Raw genomic sequence first — 20,362 nt, forward strand, 5'->3', positions numbered from 1 at the left:
ACTGCTTACAAGGGCCCCATCCCAGGAACACCTGTTGTGAGCCCACCACCTTCCCACCCCCTCTCATTTCCTTCTTACACGAGCCCTCTGGGGCCGGCATTCCAACCCCCAGATTTACAGAGAGGGAAACTGAGATTCGGAGAAGGGAACTGATGTGTCCAAGAGACACAGTAGGAATCAAACCCGAGTCCTCCTGGCTCTGAGACCAGGGCTGGAGCCCCCAGGGGAGCTGGGGTGAGCCCAAGCAGGGTCAGGCTCAGAGGGCATCTGTGGAATTGAAATTCTTACATCCTGATCGTGGGCTGATCGTGGATCCAGCTGTCACCTCGACAGAAAGCACAGCTGGCCACAGCTGCTTAGGTGGGAAGGCCCAGAGAGAGATGGGGGAGCACGGCAGGTGTTCCAAAGAGCTTTCAACTTAGTCTGCTCCCCTGGGACAGGGAACACACTCCCTCTCCTGCCTGAGCCTGAGCTTGGAACAGGAAGGGAGAGGCGGGCTCAGCACCTCAGGGCAGGCTGACCTGGCTCCTCAACGACAGGCCTCTGATTATTTACAAACCCTATAAACATGCCAGTGTTGCACATTTCTTTAGAACTCCGCTCTCCCTTCCACACAGGGCCTGCAAACCATCTGCTCCCCCAGGGCGCTTCTGTCCCATAAACACTGCTCGTGCTTTATAAGATGCTAGTAGCCCGGCTTCCCCAGTGGGGAGTGACCCAGAACCTTCCTGAGTCCTTGTGGATGCGGCACGGTCTGGGGCTTTGAGACCAGAGTCTCAGTGGGCCTAGGGAGGGGGGCTTCCCTGGGGTGGGAGCTCAGGACACCCACAGTGGACAGCAGCCTCGGGTTTACAGGTGGTGTGGCTGGGATCTGACCCATTCTGCCTGACCCCAAAGCTTGGAATCTCTTTCCTGTTCCCCACCACTGGAAATACTTACAGGGTTCCCATCCAGTCCAGGAGGACCCCTTTCCCCAAAGTCTCCAGGAAACCCCTAAAGGCATAAGAGAGAAGAAACGTCTGTGGATTAGCATTTATACCTGCGGGGTGGCTTCCATCCGAACCCCCGCGGGCACACACGACATGTCCATGCAGTCTCACTCCTGGGTTCTGGGACCTGGACAGGCGACAGGGTCCCTAGTAACGCAGTGTCCTCCACAAACACCCCCACATGAAGAATTTCTCAGGGACTGGGTCCTGGGGAGGAGCCCACAGCCAGAGAGCCCTTTTCTTACTGACATAGACTCTGAGAAGTGAGCGTCTGACTCGGCCGCATGGAAATGCCCACCCCCAAATCTGAGACCCGAACCGAGGAGGCGGGAAGGATGAGAACTGAGGTCAGGAAGCGGAGTCCAGGCCTGAGCCAGTAGCTGACTTGCGAAGTGTTTTAAGGACATCCCTTTCCCCCGTAGACCTCAGTTTCCCCACTAGTCGGGGGAGGGAAGGCCTCTGCAGCACCTTGGAGCTCAGACCTTCTGCGGCTATGACGTGCTCTTCAAAAACCACCCTATGCAATCACAATCCCCATTTTTACAGATAAAGAGGGACTCTGGAAGGATAAATGTCAAGGTTACACAAGGTCACACGGTTGGTGACTCTCCGCACCACTGGCAGAGGGACGTTTCAGCAGCCCTGAGAGAGGCCAGGCCACCCGGCCCAAGCAGGTCCGACCCTTTCATCCCACCCCGGACCCCACTCCACACTCTCTGGGGACATAGGCAGCTGGAAAAACATCAGCTGTGGGGACACCTCCGGGGACCAGCGTAGGAGTAGGGGGCAACTTCGTTTCACTTCAAAAGGAAAAGGAAATCCTCAAGCTTGGAATTTAGGGAAACCTGTTCTTCTCCCCTGCTTGAATTCACATCATTGTTTTTCCAGGGAAATTTAATAAAAAACACAGCACATGTTTCTCTGACCAAATGGATGCCTGAGCCGCTCAGTAAAGAAAGATTCCCCACAGAAGGTCAGTTGTGTCTGGTTTCTAACACAGCTGGGGGGACCCAGGGACTAGATTAAACCTAAGGACAAATCCCAAACCAATGACAACGTCTGTCCTGGCTGAGCAAAGAGATCCTGAAATGTGTGTGCACCCAGGCCTTTGTCCTTGCCCTGTCCAGCTGTTCTATCATCCTCGGACCCCTTCTCTGTTGGGGAGGTCCCCTGAATCAGAAGGCCAAGGGCTGGCATTCATCCTGGAGGAGGTGTGGCTTTGTTCAGACACCCGAAGGACGGCATGAGGACAGAATAATGAGATTTGGACCAAGCCAGTCCCTTGGCATGCAAAACTTCATTTGCCTTTGACATCTACCCTTGAGGGAAAGGTTATCAGTCCCATTTAACCGATGGGGAAAGTGAGGCTTGGAGAGGCGATGTCACTTGGCTAAGGCTAGGGCAAAACCAAAAAGAAAAGCAAGTCTGTGGCAGAGCTGAACCCAGGTCCCCACCTCTCTGAACTCCGTCAAGTTGGTATGAGCTGCGCACAGGCAGATCATGGCCGGTAGAAGCTGCTAGAATGTGTCTTCAGCCGGTTGCAGAGAGTGGCGTGTGTGTGTGTGTGTGTGTGTGTGTGTGTGTGTGTATGCATCTGAAGGCCCATCTCCAGGTCAAACCTTTGTGGGGGTACATTTGATCCTGTCTAAGATTCCTCTCACCCTGGCAAATTTAGCCTCTCCCGAATTCAGCCCCTCTCTGTCAAGCTGTAAGCGAGACCCTTTCCCCCAGAGATATCAGCTGGGCTGTAGTCAGAGGAGAATTCTGAAGGCATTGCCTTTCTGCCTTCACCTCTGGAGGTGGTGATCTGGCCGAAGAGGAGGACCATCCATCAGAGGACAAGGACAATGCTGTCCGGCCAGGCACCCAGCCAACTCCACACGGCCCATGAAGGGCAGGACTCAGGAAGTCTGTCCTCAGCTCGCCAAGTCCAGCGTCTGGAGACTAGCTCTGGCTCACCTCCAGACGGGCGGTATGACCTTGGGCAGCCCCTCCCTTGACCCACTGCCCTGGTCAGGCTGGCGTTCTCTAAGAGCCCCTGTCCCAATCCCTAGACAAGGTCTAGAAGGAAGGATCCTCTTCCCCTACACACAGGAATGCCACCCGGCCTGGGGCAAGACGGAGACCTTGACACCACCACCCAGGCACACCTCCTGGCTGCAAAGTCCAATATATTCACCCAAAGCAGCTACCAGGCAGGTGCCAAGCCCACAGGTCTGCACTCAGAGCCCACTTCAGGCTGGCCGGAGGACTCCCCTCAGCCCCCGCTGCCAGGCCAGCCTCCCCCATGAAGCTTTGGAAGCAGGGCCGTCCAGCACCCGTCCTGGCTCCACCATCCACGGGCCCCTCCAAGCTGCAGTTTGCTCTGCTCTGTGACGTAGCACACAAACAGGGTGAGTGGAGGCATCCCTTGCGGACAGCAGCAATGTGAAAGCACAAAGCGAGGGAGAGACCATCAGAAAGGTCAAAATCCCAAAGGAAGGCACTTGTGCAGACAAAAGAAGCCCAAAGATAGCCAGTGGCTGAGAACAGCAGGGTAAGAACAAAGACAGACAAGAGCAAACCCCACCAGCCCAGTGAGACGAGTAATTAGGAGCGTAATGGTTGGAGCAAAGGGAGGACAAATCTGTGACTGGAACAATGTCGAAGACGGGAAGACCCTAGGTGTTCTTGACAATCCATACCTTGTTGCACCAGTGGGGAGACTGAGGCCCAGAGCGTGCACAAGGGCCCATCACCGGCTAGCCTGTGCCATCCCTCCATCACTGGACACAGAGGTCATTTCTGGCACTTGCCCCAAGGCCCCGATGCTGGGCCCTTCTGGATCTCAGAGAGGTAGGCCGCCAAGCTAGAAGTGTGGCCCCACTTTCCTCCCACTCTGGTTCCCTCTGTCTGGCTGTATCTCCTTGTGCATGGAGTGCAGTCCCAGCTCGGCAGGCAGTGGGACCTTCCTCCGCAGGCCTGAGCTCCTGGCTGCAACAGGCTGGCCCGAGGCCCAAGGAATGAGCTCGGCGCCCTGCTGGGGCCCCAGCCACGTGGTGTCTCCACTTCCCCAGGTCGGGGCCCCCGGGGAACTGGACGCCTTGTACTTTGAGCAGAACAAGGCCCAGGAGGAGGCAGAATCAGGCGCCAGGACAGGACTCCAAATCCTGTCTTAGCTACGGCAGTTCAGGAACACACATGAAGAAAGGGTGGTCCTTGTCACAACCACAGCGGGATGCCAAGGTCCGAGGAGGTTGCTGAGGGTCACCTTAGGCACTCCCCTGCCTCCAGGCAGTGTCTACCCCATCCATCTGCTCCAGAAGGTGGGCTGGAGAGGCAGAGGAGGCATGAAGCCTCCGGGATCAGCAGTACTGCTAATGCCTCAAAGGCTCAGCTCCCTGACCTATGACATGGTCCGTCCTGCCAGCTCCGCTGGCAGAGCTGGGCCGCACGCAGCCCAGCACGCTCTACGGAGCCAGGGCGCACTCGCTCTGGTTTGCCTCAACAGGAGGAATACAGAATAATCTCCTGGAAGAGCCTGTAGAATGATCTAGGGGGCCTCCTTACAGTGCTGAGATTCTCCACAGACAGGAAATGCTGGGGCAAGCCTAATCTGCATCCCTCCTGCTGCACTTGCAGCCGGTTATAGTCCTTTCTAGAACACGTGTGCACTTCAAGTGTGCTGACGTGAAAAGACCCCTTGAGGTCACACTGCTGAGCATGTTTTCGCACTGCCCTTTTGGAATCCACTAGGGAGCCCATCTAAGAATAGTCATGTCAGAGAACAAGAAGGAGACAGGTAGGTCAAGTTCTTGCCAGGACCCCAGAGTCACCAGTTGACCCGGGCAGCTCAAGCTCAAGTATGAGACACTGAGGACCACACAACACCCCCCCCCCCCAACACACACAGCATTGCCACAACAAAATACTTTCATCTCTCTTGGCCTCAGTCTCCCCACCTGGAAACATGAGGCCTCTGTCACTTTGCTCCCTGTTCCCCACAGTATGAGAATTGGAAAGGGCCCTCAAACCCAAAGGCACCATGGTAGACGCTCTTCCCATCCCTGATAGGCATGTGGCCTTGGGCAAGTCCCAGTGTCTCTGAGACACAAACCCAAGGACTGGGAACCAGGGTTGGGCCTTTCCAGCTATAAGCTTGAGTGTCTGCCAGCCTGACTCGCTACACAAGACCAGCCTTGCAGGCCCGGCCAGAGGCCACGAGACACGCTGTGAGCTATGGCTGACCATCCCAGGCATCCCAGCGGGCTTGACAGTGAGTTCACACAGCGCCCGTCCAGCAACTCGATTCACCACAACGTCTTCCTAACTCCTGAGAGGGACCCTTGTCTGAGCTGCGAGCCTCACTGTGCCATGCCCAGAACAAGCCAGGACAGCCCAGGAGAAACCCCTTCAGCTCCAGCCAAGTCTGTAACATCTTATATCCAGACCCCTCCTCAGAAAACCACAACACTTTTCATTCTAGCAGGCGTGAGGAGATGAGAGCGTTAGCCTAAACTTTCCTTTGGAGCTAAAGATAGAAGTGCAGAGAGAAGTGTAAGGCAGAAAGCAACTAACGGTCCGGGGTCGGGTCCTAACACTGCCATCAACTTGCTGTGTGATTTCAGCCAAATTACTGGCCTCTCTGAGCCCTGTCTGCTTTTCTGACAGAGAGGTCAGGCCAGCTCATCACTAAAAAGTTTCCACAGCTCTGACAGGCTCTGACCTCTAGTGTCTCCTTCAGGGTTCCCACACACCCTCCTTCCCTACCTGATGCTAAGGAGGCCATGTGCCCGAGCCTAAAGTTCTGCTTGCTGGAGAGAGAGGAGCTACAGCAAAATCATCACCAGCCCTGCCAGAAATGAGGCCAGCTGCGATCTGGCATAAGGGAATTCGGCTCATTCTCCCGACATTTCCTCTTGTTAATAAAAGCCTAGAAATCGCCTGACCCAAAGCTTTGACAAGAGGACACTTGCAGAAGGAACACCCCCTGCCCCTCAGACCACCAGCCAGATCAAGGGCTCGGGAGCACTGGCAACAGGGGGATGGCCCCAAAGATCACTTAGAGAACATGGGGCCCAAGGCCATTGCAGACTGAGGCCTGGCAGGGGCAGAGACAAAGCCAGAGGGACTCGGTGACAGGTGGTCCTGCTCCATGCACCATCAAATCATATCCAGTGCAGACCCTGCCCATCTGCTGACCATGGCAGCTGGACCAGGTCAAGGGGACTTTCACGGCTCTTGGGGGCACTATGTGGCCCCAGCACTGTTTTGCTGAAGAAGGGGGGTTCTTCCCCTACCCCCAATGCCTGACACCACAGTGCCATCATGAAGGACAGGGCAGAATCCTAGGAAGTGAAAGGCAAGGAGCAAGAAAGCAGAAATGAATCGTCAGCTACGGGGGTTCGAGACCGGTGAGGCCCCCAGAGGGCGTCAGAGCAGATGGCTTTGACTGAGACTTGGTTGCCAAGGCTGGAAAACAGGTGTAGCCAATCTCACCTTGGAGAAGCAGTGAGAGAATCATACGTAGTTCAGATGCCATGCAGGTAAAAGGCCTCCATAAATGTTGCTTTGGGGGGGTATGTTTTGGCTACCAGTGCCATCCTCAGCACCCGGCCCCTGGTAGGTGCCCGGTAAATTTTTGTTGAACGAAAAATGAATGAGCGGCCTCATCTGATGCGCAGATAGCAAAATGGCGCCCAGCCCCTCAGAGCGAGCAGGTGCTGCCTTCCTGGGCACAAGCAGCTTGTGCCTTCAGCCTTCAGCTCCTTGGCCTTCAGCTGCAAGGAGCAAACAAGTACATGGCAGGGAGAAGGCAGATGAAGAGACCACTGGGAGGAGGAGAAAGGGGGACTTGGCCCTGTGGATGGTCCTGGGGCAGCAGGGTGGAGAAGAAGCCATCATGCCCGGGTTTTCCAGGTGCTTCCCTCCTCCATGCTCAGGAGACTCTGGACCCATTCACTCAATAGCTACACTCCGGGGCGAGGCGAAAGCTCTGGCTGCTGCATTTCAACCCAAAAATGACCCTGGGAAGCTTCAAGAACCTTGGCCATGTCACTCACCGCCCCCCCCCCCCCAGCCCCCGAGCCTCCACCTCCTCCTCTGTAAAGTGGCAATGCCCGGTGGTCTGGCAGCATCCCAGGATAGAGTCTGAGCAAATCCCACATGGGTGGCCTGGGAGGCAGACCTGGGTGAGGGGACAGGGCCCAGCTGAGATCAGCTAAGGAAGTCAACTGCCCCTCCTCTGCAATTTAACCTTTGGAAAAACAGGTCCAGAGAGGTGAAGCCATGGGCTCGAAGTGATACAGCACAGACAGACTCATGCATCCATGAAACTACAAACAGGAATAATCGATTTACCAGTGCTTACTATGTGACAAGCAGAATGACCCCATGAGCTAGGAGCTATTATCCCCATTTCTCATAAGGGAAAACTGCACTGCAATTCAGGGGCTTTGAGCCAATAATGCCCCAGGGCCTTTGCACCTACTATCTCTTCAACCCAGAAAGTTCTTCCACAGATAGCCACAGGGCTCTCATTCTCCCCTCATTAAGGTTTCTCAAGAAGCGAGGAGGATTCTTGGATCAACTCACCTAATAGTCTTTACCCCAAGCACTCACTGTCTCCCTTCCCCACTCTGTATTAATGCTCAGCACCATCTGACATTCATTCACTCATCGCTCCTTCCCTTGTTCATTGTCTATCTGTCCATGAAAATGGGAACTTTGTCTTGCTCAGTGCTCAGCACTAAGTATAGTGCCTGGCCCACAGGCTATGCTCAATATTCACAGGATGGGCAGAGAGATGGAAGAATGGATGGATGGATGGATAGATGGTTGGTTGGATGGATCTCCTTGCCCAAGGTCTCTTGGCTTGAGGAGCAGATCCAGACACCAGCCCAGCCCTCAGAGATGCAAGGTCCTTGCCCTGAAAGAAGCATTAGGTGCTCCTCCTTGCCCAGATCCAGGTCTCAGGTGTTAGACCACCAGGCACAGAGGGGCTGTTGGGTCCAAAAGGTCTAGTCTGAGGATGAAGTGCCCCTCTGGTCCTTGAGACCAGGACCTGGAGCTTGGCATACCACACTGGGCCCCACAAGGCCCAGATCCATACACTACAATAGGTAAGATGCCCCTGGTCACTCGTGTCAACCCCAGAATCACAGACAAGACCCTTTCTGGGCACTGCTGAGCGCTCCTGGCCCCCCTCCAGATTCCTCTCAGATTCCAACCTCCCCACAGTCCCTTCTTCATCAACCATCAGCAGAGGGAAGCCCAGATCCCAAGTGGACAGTGCTTCCAAGTCCAGGGATTAACCTGCAAACGACCACATGGGACCTTAAGCCACCAACGGCATTCAGGCCTGAAAGAAATATGCCTCTGTTATAGTCTGGGGTCTCCCTCTGCTGGCAGCAAGGACACTATACATACCACTGCAGGGGAAGCCTCAGCTTCCCCTTGTGAGAAATGAGCGCATCGGAATTAATGTCTCACCCAGCAGGTGAAGACTCTGGGGCACGTGTGTCTACGACCTTATTGGCAGCCAGTGAATCTGAGCTCTTGATCCACCATTGAGGTTAGAGGCCCTGGAGGTGGATGGCAGTGCTAGAATCCTGGCTTCCTTATTGACTGTGAAACTGGGGGCAAGTGACTTAACCTCTCTGTGCCTTGGCTTTCTCTTCCTGCCCTGCAGGTGACCGAGCAGGAGGAAAGCGATCCCTGCCACGCCGGAGAGTCATGGGCAAAGCCAGTGAACCAGGGGTTACAGCCAGCCTCTCTTGGGGGTCACACCCACTGTGGGCCTGCTCACATGCCCACCAGCCTCTGGCCTGGCAGGTGCACGTGTGACTGTGGCCACCCCGAGACAACACAGAGACTGAGGGTTTTCTGAGAGAGAGGAGCCCAGACCCAGGTCTAACCATGATTCCCCAGTCCAAGCAGGCCCACAGACACCACTGGCCCAGACAACAGAAGACCCTGGACACAGGACTGTACACACACACACACACACACACACACACAGAAGAGCCATCCCACAGGGGCCCAGAACCATGGCAGGCCCCAGCTCCAGCCAGACAGCCACTGGTCAGTGTCCTGATAGCAGAACATGAGGCCCAGAAAGCCCCACATGCTGGCCCACACACTCAGAGCAGAGCGACGGCCCAGCGGACAGAAGCAGAGAACACCCAGGACACAGGGGCACGGGGTTGGGGGGGGGTGTGGCCCCTGGGACGTCAGATTCACCCATAGAGTCTGCATAATAGACACGGAAAATCTTTACCGGCCTACCCATCTTGCCCCTCTTGCCAGGAACACCAGGCAGGCCCTGTAGGGGAGAGACAGGGAAGAGGTCAGGAGGAGATTCCACAAGGGACAACCAGTGCTGCCCCAAACCAGCCCCAGAGCCACCCATAAGAAGAAGTCCCAGAGGGCTCAGGGAGCAGGTCACACACAGTCGCTGTCAGTTATGTGCCCATCACATGGATGGTGCTTCCACTCTACAGGACTGGGACCTTCATGGACCTGAACTGAGGAAATGCCCAGGAGAGCACCCAGGGTCCCTGGTATTCAGCAGGCGCTCTCTCAAGGTCCTCTCTATTCAGCTTGTTGATGAGGTTACGAGCTGAGTTCCCAAAGACAGGCTCAGGCTGGGAGGCAACTGTCCATGCTCTCAGAATTGAGTCCCCTTCCTGACCTGGGTCCTGAGCGCCCACATCACTTCGCCCACGTGCCCCCTCCAAGCTCTCTTCTGTCTGGAAGCAGTCAGCCTTGACCCCTTGGCAGACTCCTATTCAACTCAAGGGCACCTCCTCTGGGAGGGACTCCCGGACTTCTCCGGAAGGGGTGGGTAGGTGGGCGGAAGGTAAACAAAGAAAGCCTACTCACTCGTTCTCCATCAGACCCTGGCAGGCCGAAGAGCCCTGGGAGTCCAATGTAGCCCTAGGAAAGAGCAGGTAGGGGGTCAGAGGGACCGAGTGGCAGGGTGTGGCTGGCCCGACCCGTCCCCGTGCCCCTCGCTGCCCTCCCACGTCCAGGCTCCTCTTCCTCGCTGGTGGCAGCGGTGGCTCTGGTGGCTCCTCGATGACACAGGCCTTGAGGCAAGTGTATATGCCCATGGACTGCATGGTGCTGGCTTCCACGATGTAGTCCAAAGGCACATACGCTCACGCCAGGGAAGGGCGCGGGCACTCTTGGGGGGGATGCCCGCCCCACGCCGGGGCTCCTGGACCTGCAGGAAGGAAGCTCTCGGCTGGATTAGAGGGATACCAGGTTCCACTCGCTCCGAGGGACCCTGCCGGGTGCCCGTGGCTTCCACGGTGCCTTCTCCTAGGCTGCCAAAGGCCCTGGAAATGGGGCTCCCGTTCACCCACAGCTGCCTGAGCGCCAGCAGGAGACGCGGCTTCCCCTCGGGCACACGTACACCACTGCCTTCAACCCACCCGGTGACACTGCGGGCTGGCCGTCCACACTGACCAGGAAACCCAGGTCCTGGAGAGAAAGTGGCACAAGGAGTCGGGGCACAGCTGGGAGTCCCCTGCCCTCAGATGCACCTGACTTTCTGCCTCCAAGTTGTGGCCGCCACCAGGCATGCCCTTCCCAGCTCAGCGAAGGCACAGCCACCCCTTCCAAGCTGGGCTCTGAAGCCCTTCCCTCCACCTGTACACTATTGTTGCTCCCCCACTAATAAGATTCACCACTTTCTCCCATGTATCTTCTAAAATCTGGGTCCATATTTCATGTCCTCATTAGCCTGGGATGTCCCCAAGGCCAAGGACTAACCCCGAGCACCTAGTGTTATCTGTGCTCTCTAGATGTTTGTGCAATGCTTTCATAATAACGCTCCCAAAAGTTAACATTTCCTGAGCACAAACCACATGCCAGCCCCGGTTCTCAGGACTCTGTGTCCACACAAGCATCAACCGTGTCCTCCCTACAGCCCCGGAAGCAGGGTATTATCAGTCAGCCCCCTGTATAGGTGAGAACGTTTAGGCCCAGGAGTGGAGTGACTTGCCCAGGGCCACAGGGCTGGAGCACGATAAAACTGGTATTGGAATCCAAGCCATCGGACTCCCCGGCAGGCCTCCTAACCCCTCGGTTGCACAGCCTCCCGCCAGCAAACAAGCAGCGCATCTCTCCTTCTCTAGTAAGACGAGAGGTCACTGAGCCTCCTCGGCATCCCTGGTGAAAACAGCCGTCCCTGTAACGAGGAACATTTACTGATCCTGCCAGCCAGGGCTTCTAGCCCAGATTTACAGATGAGAAAAATGGGCTCTGAGAGGTCCAGCAACTTGCCTGCCATCCCGCAGCTGGATAAGGGCACAGCCGGTCTCAACGTCCGTGGCCCTAATTCCAAAGCCTGCGTTCTACCACCTTCCCAGTGATGAGGCTGGTGCTGGCTGCAGCCCTCCCAGCTCCCCCAGGCTGTGCGGGGCCTCGTGACCCAGAGAGGAGGGCGCTGCCGCCAGACCAAGTCTGGCCCCCATGTGATCTCAAGATGCCATCCGCATGGCAAACAACGAGCAGCCCCAGATGTCAGCAGCAGGCCTCTGGGGCCACAGCTCGTGGGAACAGCTGGATACAGGACAGGAGCCGCCCTAGGTCCCCACATGACATCACCACTGACATCATCACGTCCTGAGGAACCTGCCCGCCCACCTCTTTGCCCACCTCCAAGACTCTCTAACAGCCACATGTCAGCTGCAGGGATCAAGGCCCAGACTGTGGCCATAAATAGCTTTGGCTCGGGAGTGGAGGACACGTCACACCTGACCTGGCCTGACCGAGAGCTGTGTGACCCACTTGCTGAGCGCTCTCTGAGAGGCAGAAAGTCTGGTCCTTGGGACACCTGGGTCCCTGTCCCAGCTCCACCTGAGGCACGCAGAGTGAACAGCAGCTGTCAGCTCCCCACCAGGAACCCAGTTTCCTTGTGCGGGGACAAGGGCATTCCACCACCTCTTTCGAACTCCATCTACCGTCATCTGGTGCACCCAGAATCTTCTCCACCACCCACAGCCCACTTGGGAGCCCCTCTTCAGCAGTATATGCTTCCAAACTCCTGGTAGCCCCATAACCATGCTAGAGGTAGCAACGGACGTCACTCCCATAGTAAAGATAGGCAAACTGAGGCTGCTGGCTACTCAGGGTTTGCTCCTCAGAGGGAGAGCTGATGCTCCCTCAGCCTCCGGGCCTGAGCCGCATCCCCCATCAGCCTCCCCTGCTCTCTAAAAAGGGTCGGGAGAGAAGCAGGAAAGAGGTGTCTGAGGATTCTAATGGCAGACGAAGGAGCCCCGACTTAAGTTCCCTAGCACTTGCGATGTGCTAGGGGACACGGGAAGGAAACACCTGACCATGGCAGCTGGACCGCTCAGCACCCAGCAGAATCTTTGCTGCCCAGTCTGCCTGGCACTCCTGGCTCAAGGTTCCCCATCACCTGCCCACCCTGCTGCCCCCGGCTCTCCAGAAAGCACTCAGGTGGGAGGGCAAAGGTGCCAGACACTGGAGAGAGACCCTGCACACCTCACTCCTCGGCAGGCCAGCTGGGCAGACAGGGAAAGCACCCCCCACCGCCAGGGCCCCAACCTGAGTGGCACTTGCCAAGGCCCACTTACCCGGCTGCCTTTTGGGCCAGGGTCTCCTACTGGTCCTGGTAACCCCTGAAACACAAGAGGCAGAGGGGCAAAGACATAGGGGAACGTTCTCTCTGCTGCCCGCAACCTAGGGCAAGTCTTGCCTCCTTGGGGCCTCAGCTGCGCCTTCTGTAGAAAGGGAGTGGCACTAGACCTGCAGTCTTTACACTGAGGACCCCACTCTGCCCCAGAGTCCCAGGGGGAGTCGATGGGGGGGGGTGGGGAGCTGAGTGGGAGGAGCCTCTAAGGCCCCACCCCCCCAGCCCCAGCTCCCTTTCTCAGCATCCTGTACCCTCATGCCCTCGAAGAGAGGGTTCCTCAGTCCAACCCCCTGAATAGCACTTCCTTCGGGGCCCACCCGGTGGGCACAGCTCCTTGGCCCCCAGCCTGCCGCCTCCCTCTGCCTGGGGGGCACCCGTGGCCATCTCCACACCACCACGGCCACCGAGCTTCCAGAAGCCATATACTGCACCTGCCTGCCAGGGTAACCTTTGGCCCCTGGGCTGCCCTCAGGTCCTGGCTGCCCCTGCAAAAGAACAAGGAGAAACATAAGGAAAGGGGAGACCTTGCCATTCTCTGGGTCTGGGGGCCGCTGCGGGGCTGGGGCTGACTCACAGTGGACAAAGACAAGGGCAGGAATATGAGCCGAATGTGGGGGAAGGGGAAGCCACCAGCCTGCTGAGCCCCCAGCCCACCCCTCTGCGAAACCGGTCAGACCAGCTCAGAAGGACAAGCGTCCTGCGCCGGCAGCCCAGGACTGAGAAGGCTCTGAGGAGCCCTGGCTGGCTCTCCCACGCTGGCAGGGGGCCGCTGTTTGACTTGGGCCAGGAGAGCCCAAATTCCTGCAAACCCCACGGCGGCATGCATAATATCCCCTAACAGCGCCGGGAACAGGCCGGCTATTCACGGCTCTGGCTGCGGTCGAGTGCCTCGTGCCAACGCCGGCTCAGCGCGGACTCCAGCTCCTCTCAGTCGAGGAGCTAGGGGAGAGTGGGGCGCGGTGGGGAGGCTGCCCATGGGAGGCAGAGCTGCCTGGTTCTGGGGCTCACTCATGGAACAGGGCCCAGGGAGGAGGCCAGGGTCAGACAGGGGTGGAGCGGGGCAGGGAGCAGGGAAGGGGGAGTGTAAGCAGGGAAGGGCTGAGGCTGTGGCCCTCACCTGTTCTCCGGGGTGCCCCGCTGGTCCAGGATAGCCCTTGTGTCCCTGGTGGGGGAGGAGGGTGGAGTAGGGGGGAAGAAAGGGCATCAGGCCAGGAAGGCATCTGGGCCTGCAGATCAGATGGCAGAGGCCCAGTCGCCCCACCTGCCTTTTCAGCACTGTCTGCTCCGTGCACAGCAGGGGTGGAGTATGCGTGCTTGCTGCCCGCCCGCTGAATGGATACATACAGGCTAGCAGGATGCTTCCGTCTGCCACCAAGGGTGCTCAGACAGAAGCTATCTGGGACGGTGGTTCCCTCCTCCCGCGGGCTTTGTGAGCGGAACTGGGAGACAGCTCCCCGGGGCAGAGTGACGCTGTATCCCAACCATTCCTTCCAAATCCAGACAGGGCTGAGCCCATCCAAAGCCAGCCGGGGCAGAGCGAGTTCTCCATGGATGGGTGGGCCCATGAGGACCTTCAGGTCTGGGATACGCGCAAACACCGTGTGCTGCTGGGATCTGTGTCAAGGCCTGCCCTTACTCATAAACCCCCTATCAGGAAAGATCTCACACATACCGACCAAATATGGGAACCGCAGGTAGGGCCTCCCTTCCTCCCACTGGTCCCAGGTCCCATCTCAGGGAGGAAGAGGCCACCCAAATGCCAGACTGGGAAGGACTCTGGCCACCAGCCAGTACCACCCCTGACCCTCTATCGCCATGGCCCAACCACCAGGTCTCTAGGTCAAGAGAATCCAACCAGTGTGGGCTTACTCACGGCCCCAGGGACCACCACCAGAGCCATCATTTCCTAAGACTTAGGGGCTCTCCAAAGGGAAACCCGGGACTTCAAACTTCCATCACCCCAGGGCAGCTGTGAGCTAAGACCGGGCAGGGGCTTGCAGTTTAGACAAATCAGCCACCCAGAGCTCCGTCAGACCCCCTGGCACAGAGAGCCCAGGGCTTGGCTCAGACACCGCCCCTCACCTACCGTGCAACGCTGGTGGGCTTCTACCCTACCCTGGACCTCAGCCGAGGACACAAGCCCTCCCAGTCCCCCTCGGCTTGGTGTTCGAGGACTCCAGAGTTTACAAAAAGCTCCCCTGGACAGCGATAAACAAGACGATGCCTGTAGATCCCCTCTGTGCACAGCTGTTGACCTGAGCCCACGCCTGCACAAGCCCCTCTAGCCCCTACGCCAGCCTGATAAGGTGCGGGTGGGGGTACAGGGGAAGGTCCGGATTATCAACTGCACTTTTCAGAGGAGAAAACAGAGTCTCAGAGAGCTTGCTCCAAGTCCCATCGCTAAGAAGCACTGGGCTCCGGCTCGCCGCCGGGTCCTTCTGACACCCAAGGCCACACCAAGAGCCTGGCTGACATCCCGGGCACAGTAAGCGTTCACGCACATCCACGAACACACACAGGCACACGCACTCGGCACCCCCCGCAGGCCCCCAGGAAGCAGGAGTCGTAATTATAAACAGCAGCGTCGGTTGGATCCAAGAGCTCTGGGGGGTTTACAAGCATTCCTTCTGCACCTACTCACGCCTCGGGACGGCTTGGCGAGACGATTACACCTCACACGCGGGGCCTGAGAGATTGAGGCAACGGGACTTGGGCACGACTTCTACCTGGGGTGGGGGGCAGCGAGTTCTTTTCCCCCAGGAGCCGACGGAAGCCTAGGCCATAGCCAGGGGCTTGCATGTGGAGTGGCTAAGAGCTCTCAGGTCAGGCTAATCTGGAACTATCCTGCTTCACTCCTGGAGGGCTGTATGATCTGACGCCACTGCCGTCACCTCACTGAGCCTTGGTTTCCTCTTTTGTAAATGAAAACAAAAGGAATGGCACACGGATCACATGATATAACGTGTGTAAAGCACCCAGCCCAGTACCATTGAATTCAGGGGCCCTGTCGAGACCTGCTGCTGTCACCATTGCGACCTTCATACTTCATTCATTCATTCAACAAACACTTACTGAACTTGTATGTGCCAGCTCCATTCCAGGCCTGGGATGAGTGAGAAGACAACATCCTTTAGCCTTAATGGAGTTGACAGTTTAATTAAGGGGATGTAAAAACAAACAAATAAAAAAGATAATGTCTGGGGGAAGTGGGCAAAGGGAATTTGGGGCGGGGGCATGTAGAGTTTCAGTTTTGCAAGATTGGAAAGTTCTGGGGATGCCTTTTGCACCATGATGTGAATGTGCTTAGCACTACTGACCTATAACCTTAAACACAGTTAAGATAGTAAATTTTATGTTGTGTGGTTTTTGCTGTGATTAAAAACTACAATTTTGGAAAAACAGTGACGGTGCGGCAGGGACCAGCACTACGAAGAAAAGTGAGCAGATTCAGAGGACAGAAAGAGGCTGTGTTGTTGGGGGGAGGGGTGTGTGGCTGCAACTGGGACCAATGACGTGAGGCGGTGCTGGCTCTCTGGGGAAAGGCATTCCTACCAAAGGGAACAGTAGGTGCAGAAGTCCTGAGGCAAAAACCCTCTCGAGGGGGTTGGACGAAGACTGGGGCCTCCACGATGGGAGCAGAATGAGTGAGGGGTGAGGTGGAGAGGGGCGGGTGGTTAAGAAGAAGCCAGAAGCCAGAGCACATAAGACAGGAGCATGGCAGCAGCCCACAAGAGGATTTTGAGCAGGGATGTGTCGTGATAGGACACACGTAATCGTCTTTCTTATCCTTTCTCCACTTGAAACTTGCACACGAGGAAGAATAAGCAAAGCCTTTCCCACAAAGAGCAAAACTGAGCCTTGAGCTCAGGCTGTGTGACTCCGCCCAGGCAATCGCCCTCTCTGAGCCTCACTCTGCCATTCTCAACCCGCCTGGGGTTGCTTCCAAAAGCTGATGGAATAATGGGGTGAGAATCCCCAGAGAACCAAGAAAGGGGACCAGGGAGCCCCTGAGCATCACCAGCTCCTTTGGCTTCACCTGCAGTCAGGAAGAAATCTGCTGGAAACCAATGCTCCCACAGAGAAGTGTTGCCAGGGAGATCCCAGAAGATTTGAAGTAAACCCTTTACTCAGGGCACAGAAAAAAAAGAAATGCATGATCTTCGGGGATAGAGACACAGGCCTGCCCTTTGCCTGGCCTGGTACTAGAGCCTTAAATAAATACATCAGCTCATCAACTCCCTGCCATCACCCCTAGCAGGCTGGTATGACCATGCACACATGCAGACGAGGAAACGGAGGCTCAGAGAGGTAAAGAGACTTCCCTGAGCCCACACAGCTTCTCAGGGGCAAGGCCAAGCTATGACTCCAATCTCTAAAGCCTAACCACCCAATCATGAGATAACACATACATATTGAGGGCCAAGGCCCACCTAGAAGGACACAGAGCCACGTAGGGAGAGACCCCCTTACACACCTTCTTCCCCAAGACAGAGTATATGGGTCACTACAGGGATTACTGGAACAGAGGACCATCACACGGAACCCTGGAGTATCTGAGTTGGAGGGGACCTGCACCATCGATCCGACCACTTTTCTCATTAGACAGACTTACCAGGGGGAAGGGACTTATGCAAGGTTCCTTAGCAAGTTATGGCCAAGACTGTTCCCCGGGACTCCTGACACCACCCCCACCCCGCCCCACCTCACCCCAGGCTGTGCTTTGTCCAACAGGCCACGATCCTAGGTCTGTCCCAATCAGTAGACCCTAAAGGTCCTTGCAGGTTGCTGTGAATGACCCACTTCTCCTGGCTGGCTGAGAGCAGGAGAGGCTGAGCACGACCACGGCGTGGGGGGAGCGTGGGGGGAGGTTCCTGTGCTCCCTGGAAGTACCTTAGCAGTGTTTACCAAGCTGGGGCCATCCAAATAGCTTCAAATGACAGGGCCCCAGGACCTGGAAGAATCCAAACCATGATCTTCTCCTGGGCCCCAGCAATTACGGGGTGAGTGCTAACCGCAAGGTGGACCCACGGGCTGTGATTTGCCCCTGTGTGATGGGTGCCTGGCGGGTACTAGGGGAGGGCTGGTGCTTCCAGGGAGCTCCAGGGACCACAGAGTCTGTAAGGGGCCTCTGGCGGCCTGGCAGGCGGGTCTCCACAGGACCCGTGTTTATAATAGAACTCGGTCTATATTTTGGTTTGGGAGCCAGATTAATCATTGCTTACAATGCGCAAGGAGAAACCAGACATCACCTCACGGTGGCTGCAGACAGTCTCTCTGTTGGCCGGGATGCTATCTGGGCTTCGGGCAGGGAGCGTGGGGGTGGGGGTGGGGGTCCTGTTTGTACCTGGGAGTCTGGGGAGCAATGTGTGCCTAGACCTTAGCTGGACTCCCGCTTGACCTCAGCGTGTGAACAGCTTCCTCGGCAGTAAAACGGAACTCGCCGTGCTTGCTGAGCACCCCACGAGACTCCCTAAACTTCTCAACCACCTCCATAGTCCACTGGGGACCATCAGTGGGACAGAGAGCCCCACTGGACAGAAAGGATCAGCGAGGAAGAAACAGGCCAGGAGGCTGAGTGACTCATTCCATGATACTGCCCAAGTCCCTGCTCCTCTCTGGACCTCAGTTTCCCCCACTGGCATCTCAAAGCCTTGTGTCGGCTCAGAAACTGTAGGATTCAGAAACGGGTGGTTTATCCAAAAGCACAGTCCATCATGACCCATGAGCCAAACTCTGCTCACTGGGTACCTGAGACAGGACGGGCAGGAACCCACCATGTCTGTCTGGCTCATTCATTCAACCAATCATTCGTTCATTCAACTAGGGTTTGTTGAACCCCAAACATGACCCCGTGTTAAGCGTTAAGCACAAAGAATAAACTGGTGAGTAAAACAAACTCACTCCCTCCCTTCTGGAAGGTAACACATATGAAGGAGAAGCGCTCCTTAGCATTGATGTGCTAAGACAGTGTAGACAGCCAACCGGAAGGAGTGGCCTTGTAAACAGGCTTGAAGGAGGGGCAGGGTTGGACAGCAGAGCTCGGAAACAGTGGGCCTGGGCTCCAGAAGCCCAGGGCAGCCCAGCAGCAGGGGAATCTGGAAGAGGTTCTCGGGAGGGGCTCTGCATGGAAGTGGCCAACTCTGGCGGCACAAAGAGGGCCTGTGGCAGGGGGAGGGTTGCAAGAGGGAGCCGAGAGGAAGTTTCAACTGCAGTCCCAATTTTCTTCCATGAGTCATGTCTACATGGGGCGATGTGTTAAGGATTCTGAGGCTGCATCAGGGCTTGACAGGAAAGACCAATGAATGATGTCGGCCATAGGCAGGGGAGGAGGGAGGTATGGGACGGGGCAGATGCATGCGTCCAGCACTGTGTTCAGCCCCCCGTAAGGAAACAAGGGTGAGCACCTGCTACAGCTGATGAATGCCCCAAGGACACCTGAGAGTCCTGCCAGCCTAACGGGCAGAGACCCAGAAAGGCTGAGCAGGTGGGCGGGAGGACCAGGGGAAAGAGGCGGGACTTCTCTTGGGGGTGCCAGGAAGGTGCTCCTGGAGAAGATGGTGTTGGAGAATAGAATCAAGGGACAGACTCATGAAGATGAGCATGGAGGGTCAAACCAGGGGAGGGCACTGACATGGTGGCTGGGTAAGTCTTGGCTGGGGAAGGGCGGCTGTCCTGTCCATTGCAGGATATTTAAAAGTATCTCGGGCTTCTACCTGTTAGAAGCTGGTAGCCTCCCTCTCCCAGTAGTGATGGCCAAAAACGTCTCCAGACATTGCTAACTGTTGCTTGGGCTGGGAGCGGGGCAAAATCACCCCCAGTTGGGAAGCACAGTTCTAAGGAAAGAAGGCAAGATGGTCAGACCAGGGACAGCACAGGATTCCACCCTCCCAGTGTGCAAACAGGGTTCTGGTAGACTTCTTGGCTAGTGGAGGGTCGTTACCTGGTAACTAGGCAAGATGACTGATGGTACCAGATGGACAAGACCTTCAACGCTTTTCCTTTAAGATCACGATCACTCATTCATTCAACAAACATGCATGCAGTGCCTACAGTTCCAGCCCCATGCTAGTGCTGGGGCTAGAACATCTCATTTCACCTGACCTCTCCATGAATCCCAGCTGAGGCTCAGCAAGGTGAGGCCGCTTGCCCAAGCTCACACAGCAGGAGAAGGGACAGAGCTGGGTTCTATCCAGGCCTGTCTGGCCTGATCTGTGCACTGGCCCAGCCCTCGGGGGTTGGCTCGGCAAAGGCCTTCAGCAAACATTGCAGGCAGATGGCAGACTAAAGGACCTTCTTAGCCGGGGTGGCTGTTTTTCACTTAGTGGGCCCTCTCTTATTTGAAAAGCTGTCTCGCCAGCGCTGGGCAGAGAAGGGGCTTGAAGGTCAGAGACCTGGGTTCAAATTCCAACTCTGCGGCTTAGCAACTCTGCAGGGTCTATCTGTCAAAGCAGCAGCTCTCAGTCTCAGCAGCTCATGAGAATCTTGTACCTGGATCCCACTCGCACCAACAGGACCAGAGCCCCTGCCCACAGCCCCCAGCTGGTTCTAACCCACAGTGAGGCAGGGGTGGAAGGTAGGGGGCACTGCTACTGAATTTCTTCTCCACGAGGCCCTTGGTGAGCTCGTTGGCATTCACTCAACACCCGTGCCAGCACTGCTGACCTGGGTAAGTCTGGAACCTAAGCGCATATTTGTTGAACAGCTAGAAGAATGAGTGATCAAGCGAATG

The 20,362-nt window shown here is 56.5% G+C and overlaps 1 protein-coding gene across 6 annotated transcripts in view; it reads right to left on the minus strand.

Moving 5' to 3' along the window:
• The window catches only part of COL27A1 (collagen type XXVII alpha 1 chain), a 137,135-nt gene that overhangs the window by 77,400 nt on the left and 39,373 nt on the right, over positions 1 to 20,362 (minus strand). For all 6 annotated transcript variants that reach the window (XM_059142186.1, XM_059142189.1, XM_059142188.1 and 3 more), the window contains 6 exons: positions 13,751 to 13,795; positions 13,065 to 13,118; positions 12,575 to 12,619; positions 9,852 to 9,905; positions 9,247 to 9,291; positions 940 to 993 (listed from right to left, as the gene is read on the minus strand). In XM_059142186.1, the coding sequence (XP_058998169.1) occupies positions 940 to 993; positions 9,247 to 9,291; positions 9,852 to 9,905; positions 12,575 to 12,619; positions 13,065 to 13,118; positions 13,751 to 13,795 (297 nt within the window). The remainder of the gene's footprint in view (positions 1 to 939; positions 994 to 9,246; positions 9,292 to 9,851; positions 9,906 to 12,574; positions 12,620 to 13,064; positions 13,119 to 13,750; positions 13,796 to 20,362) is intronic.

Source organism: Mustela lutreola, chromosome 12 (assembly GCF_030435805.1).
Source record: "Mustela lutreola isolate mMusLut2 chromosome 12, mMusLut2.pri, whole genome shotgun sequence".
Classification (NCBI taxonomy): domain Eukaryota; kingdom Metazoa; phylum Chordata; class Mammalia; order Carnivora; family Mustelidae; genus Mustela; species Mustela lutreola.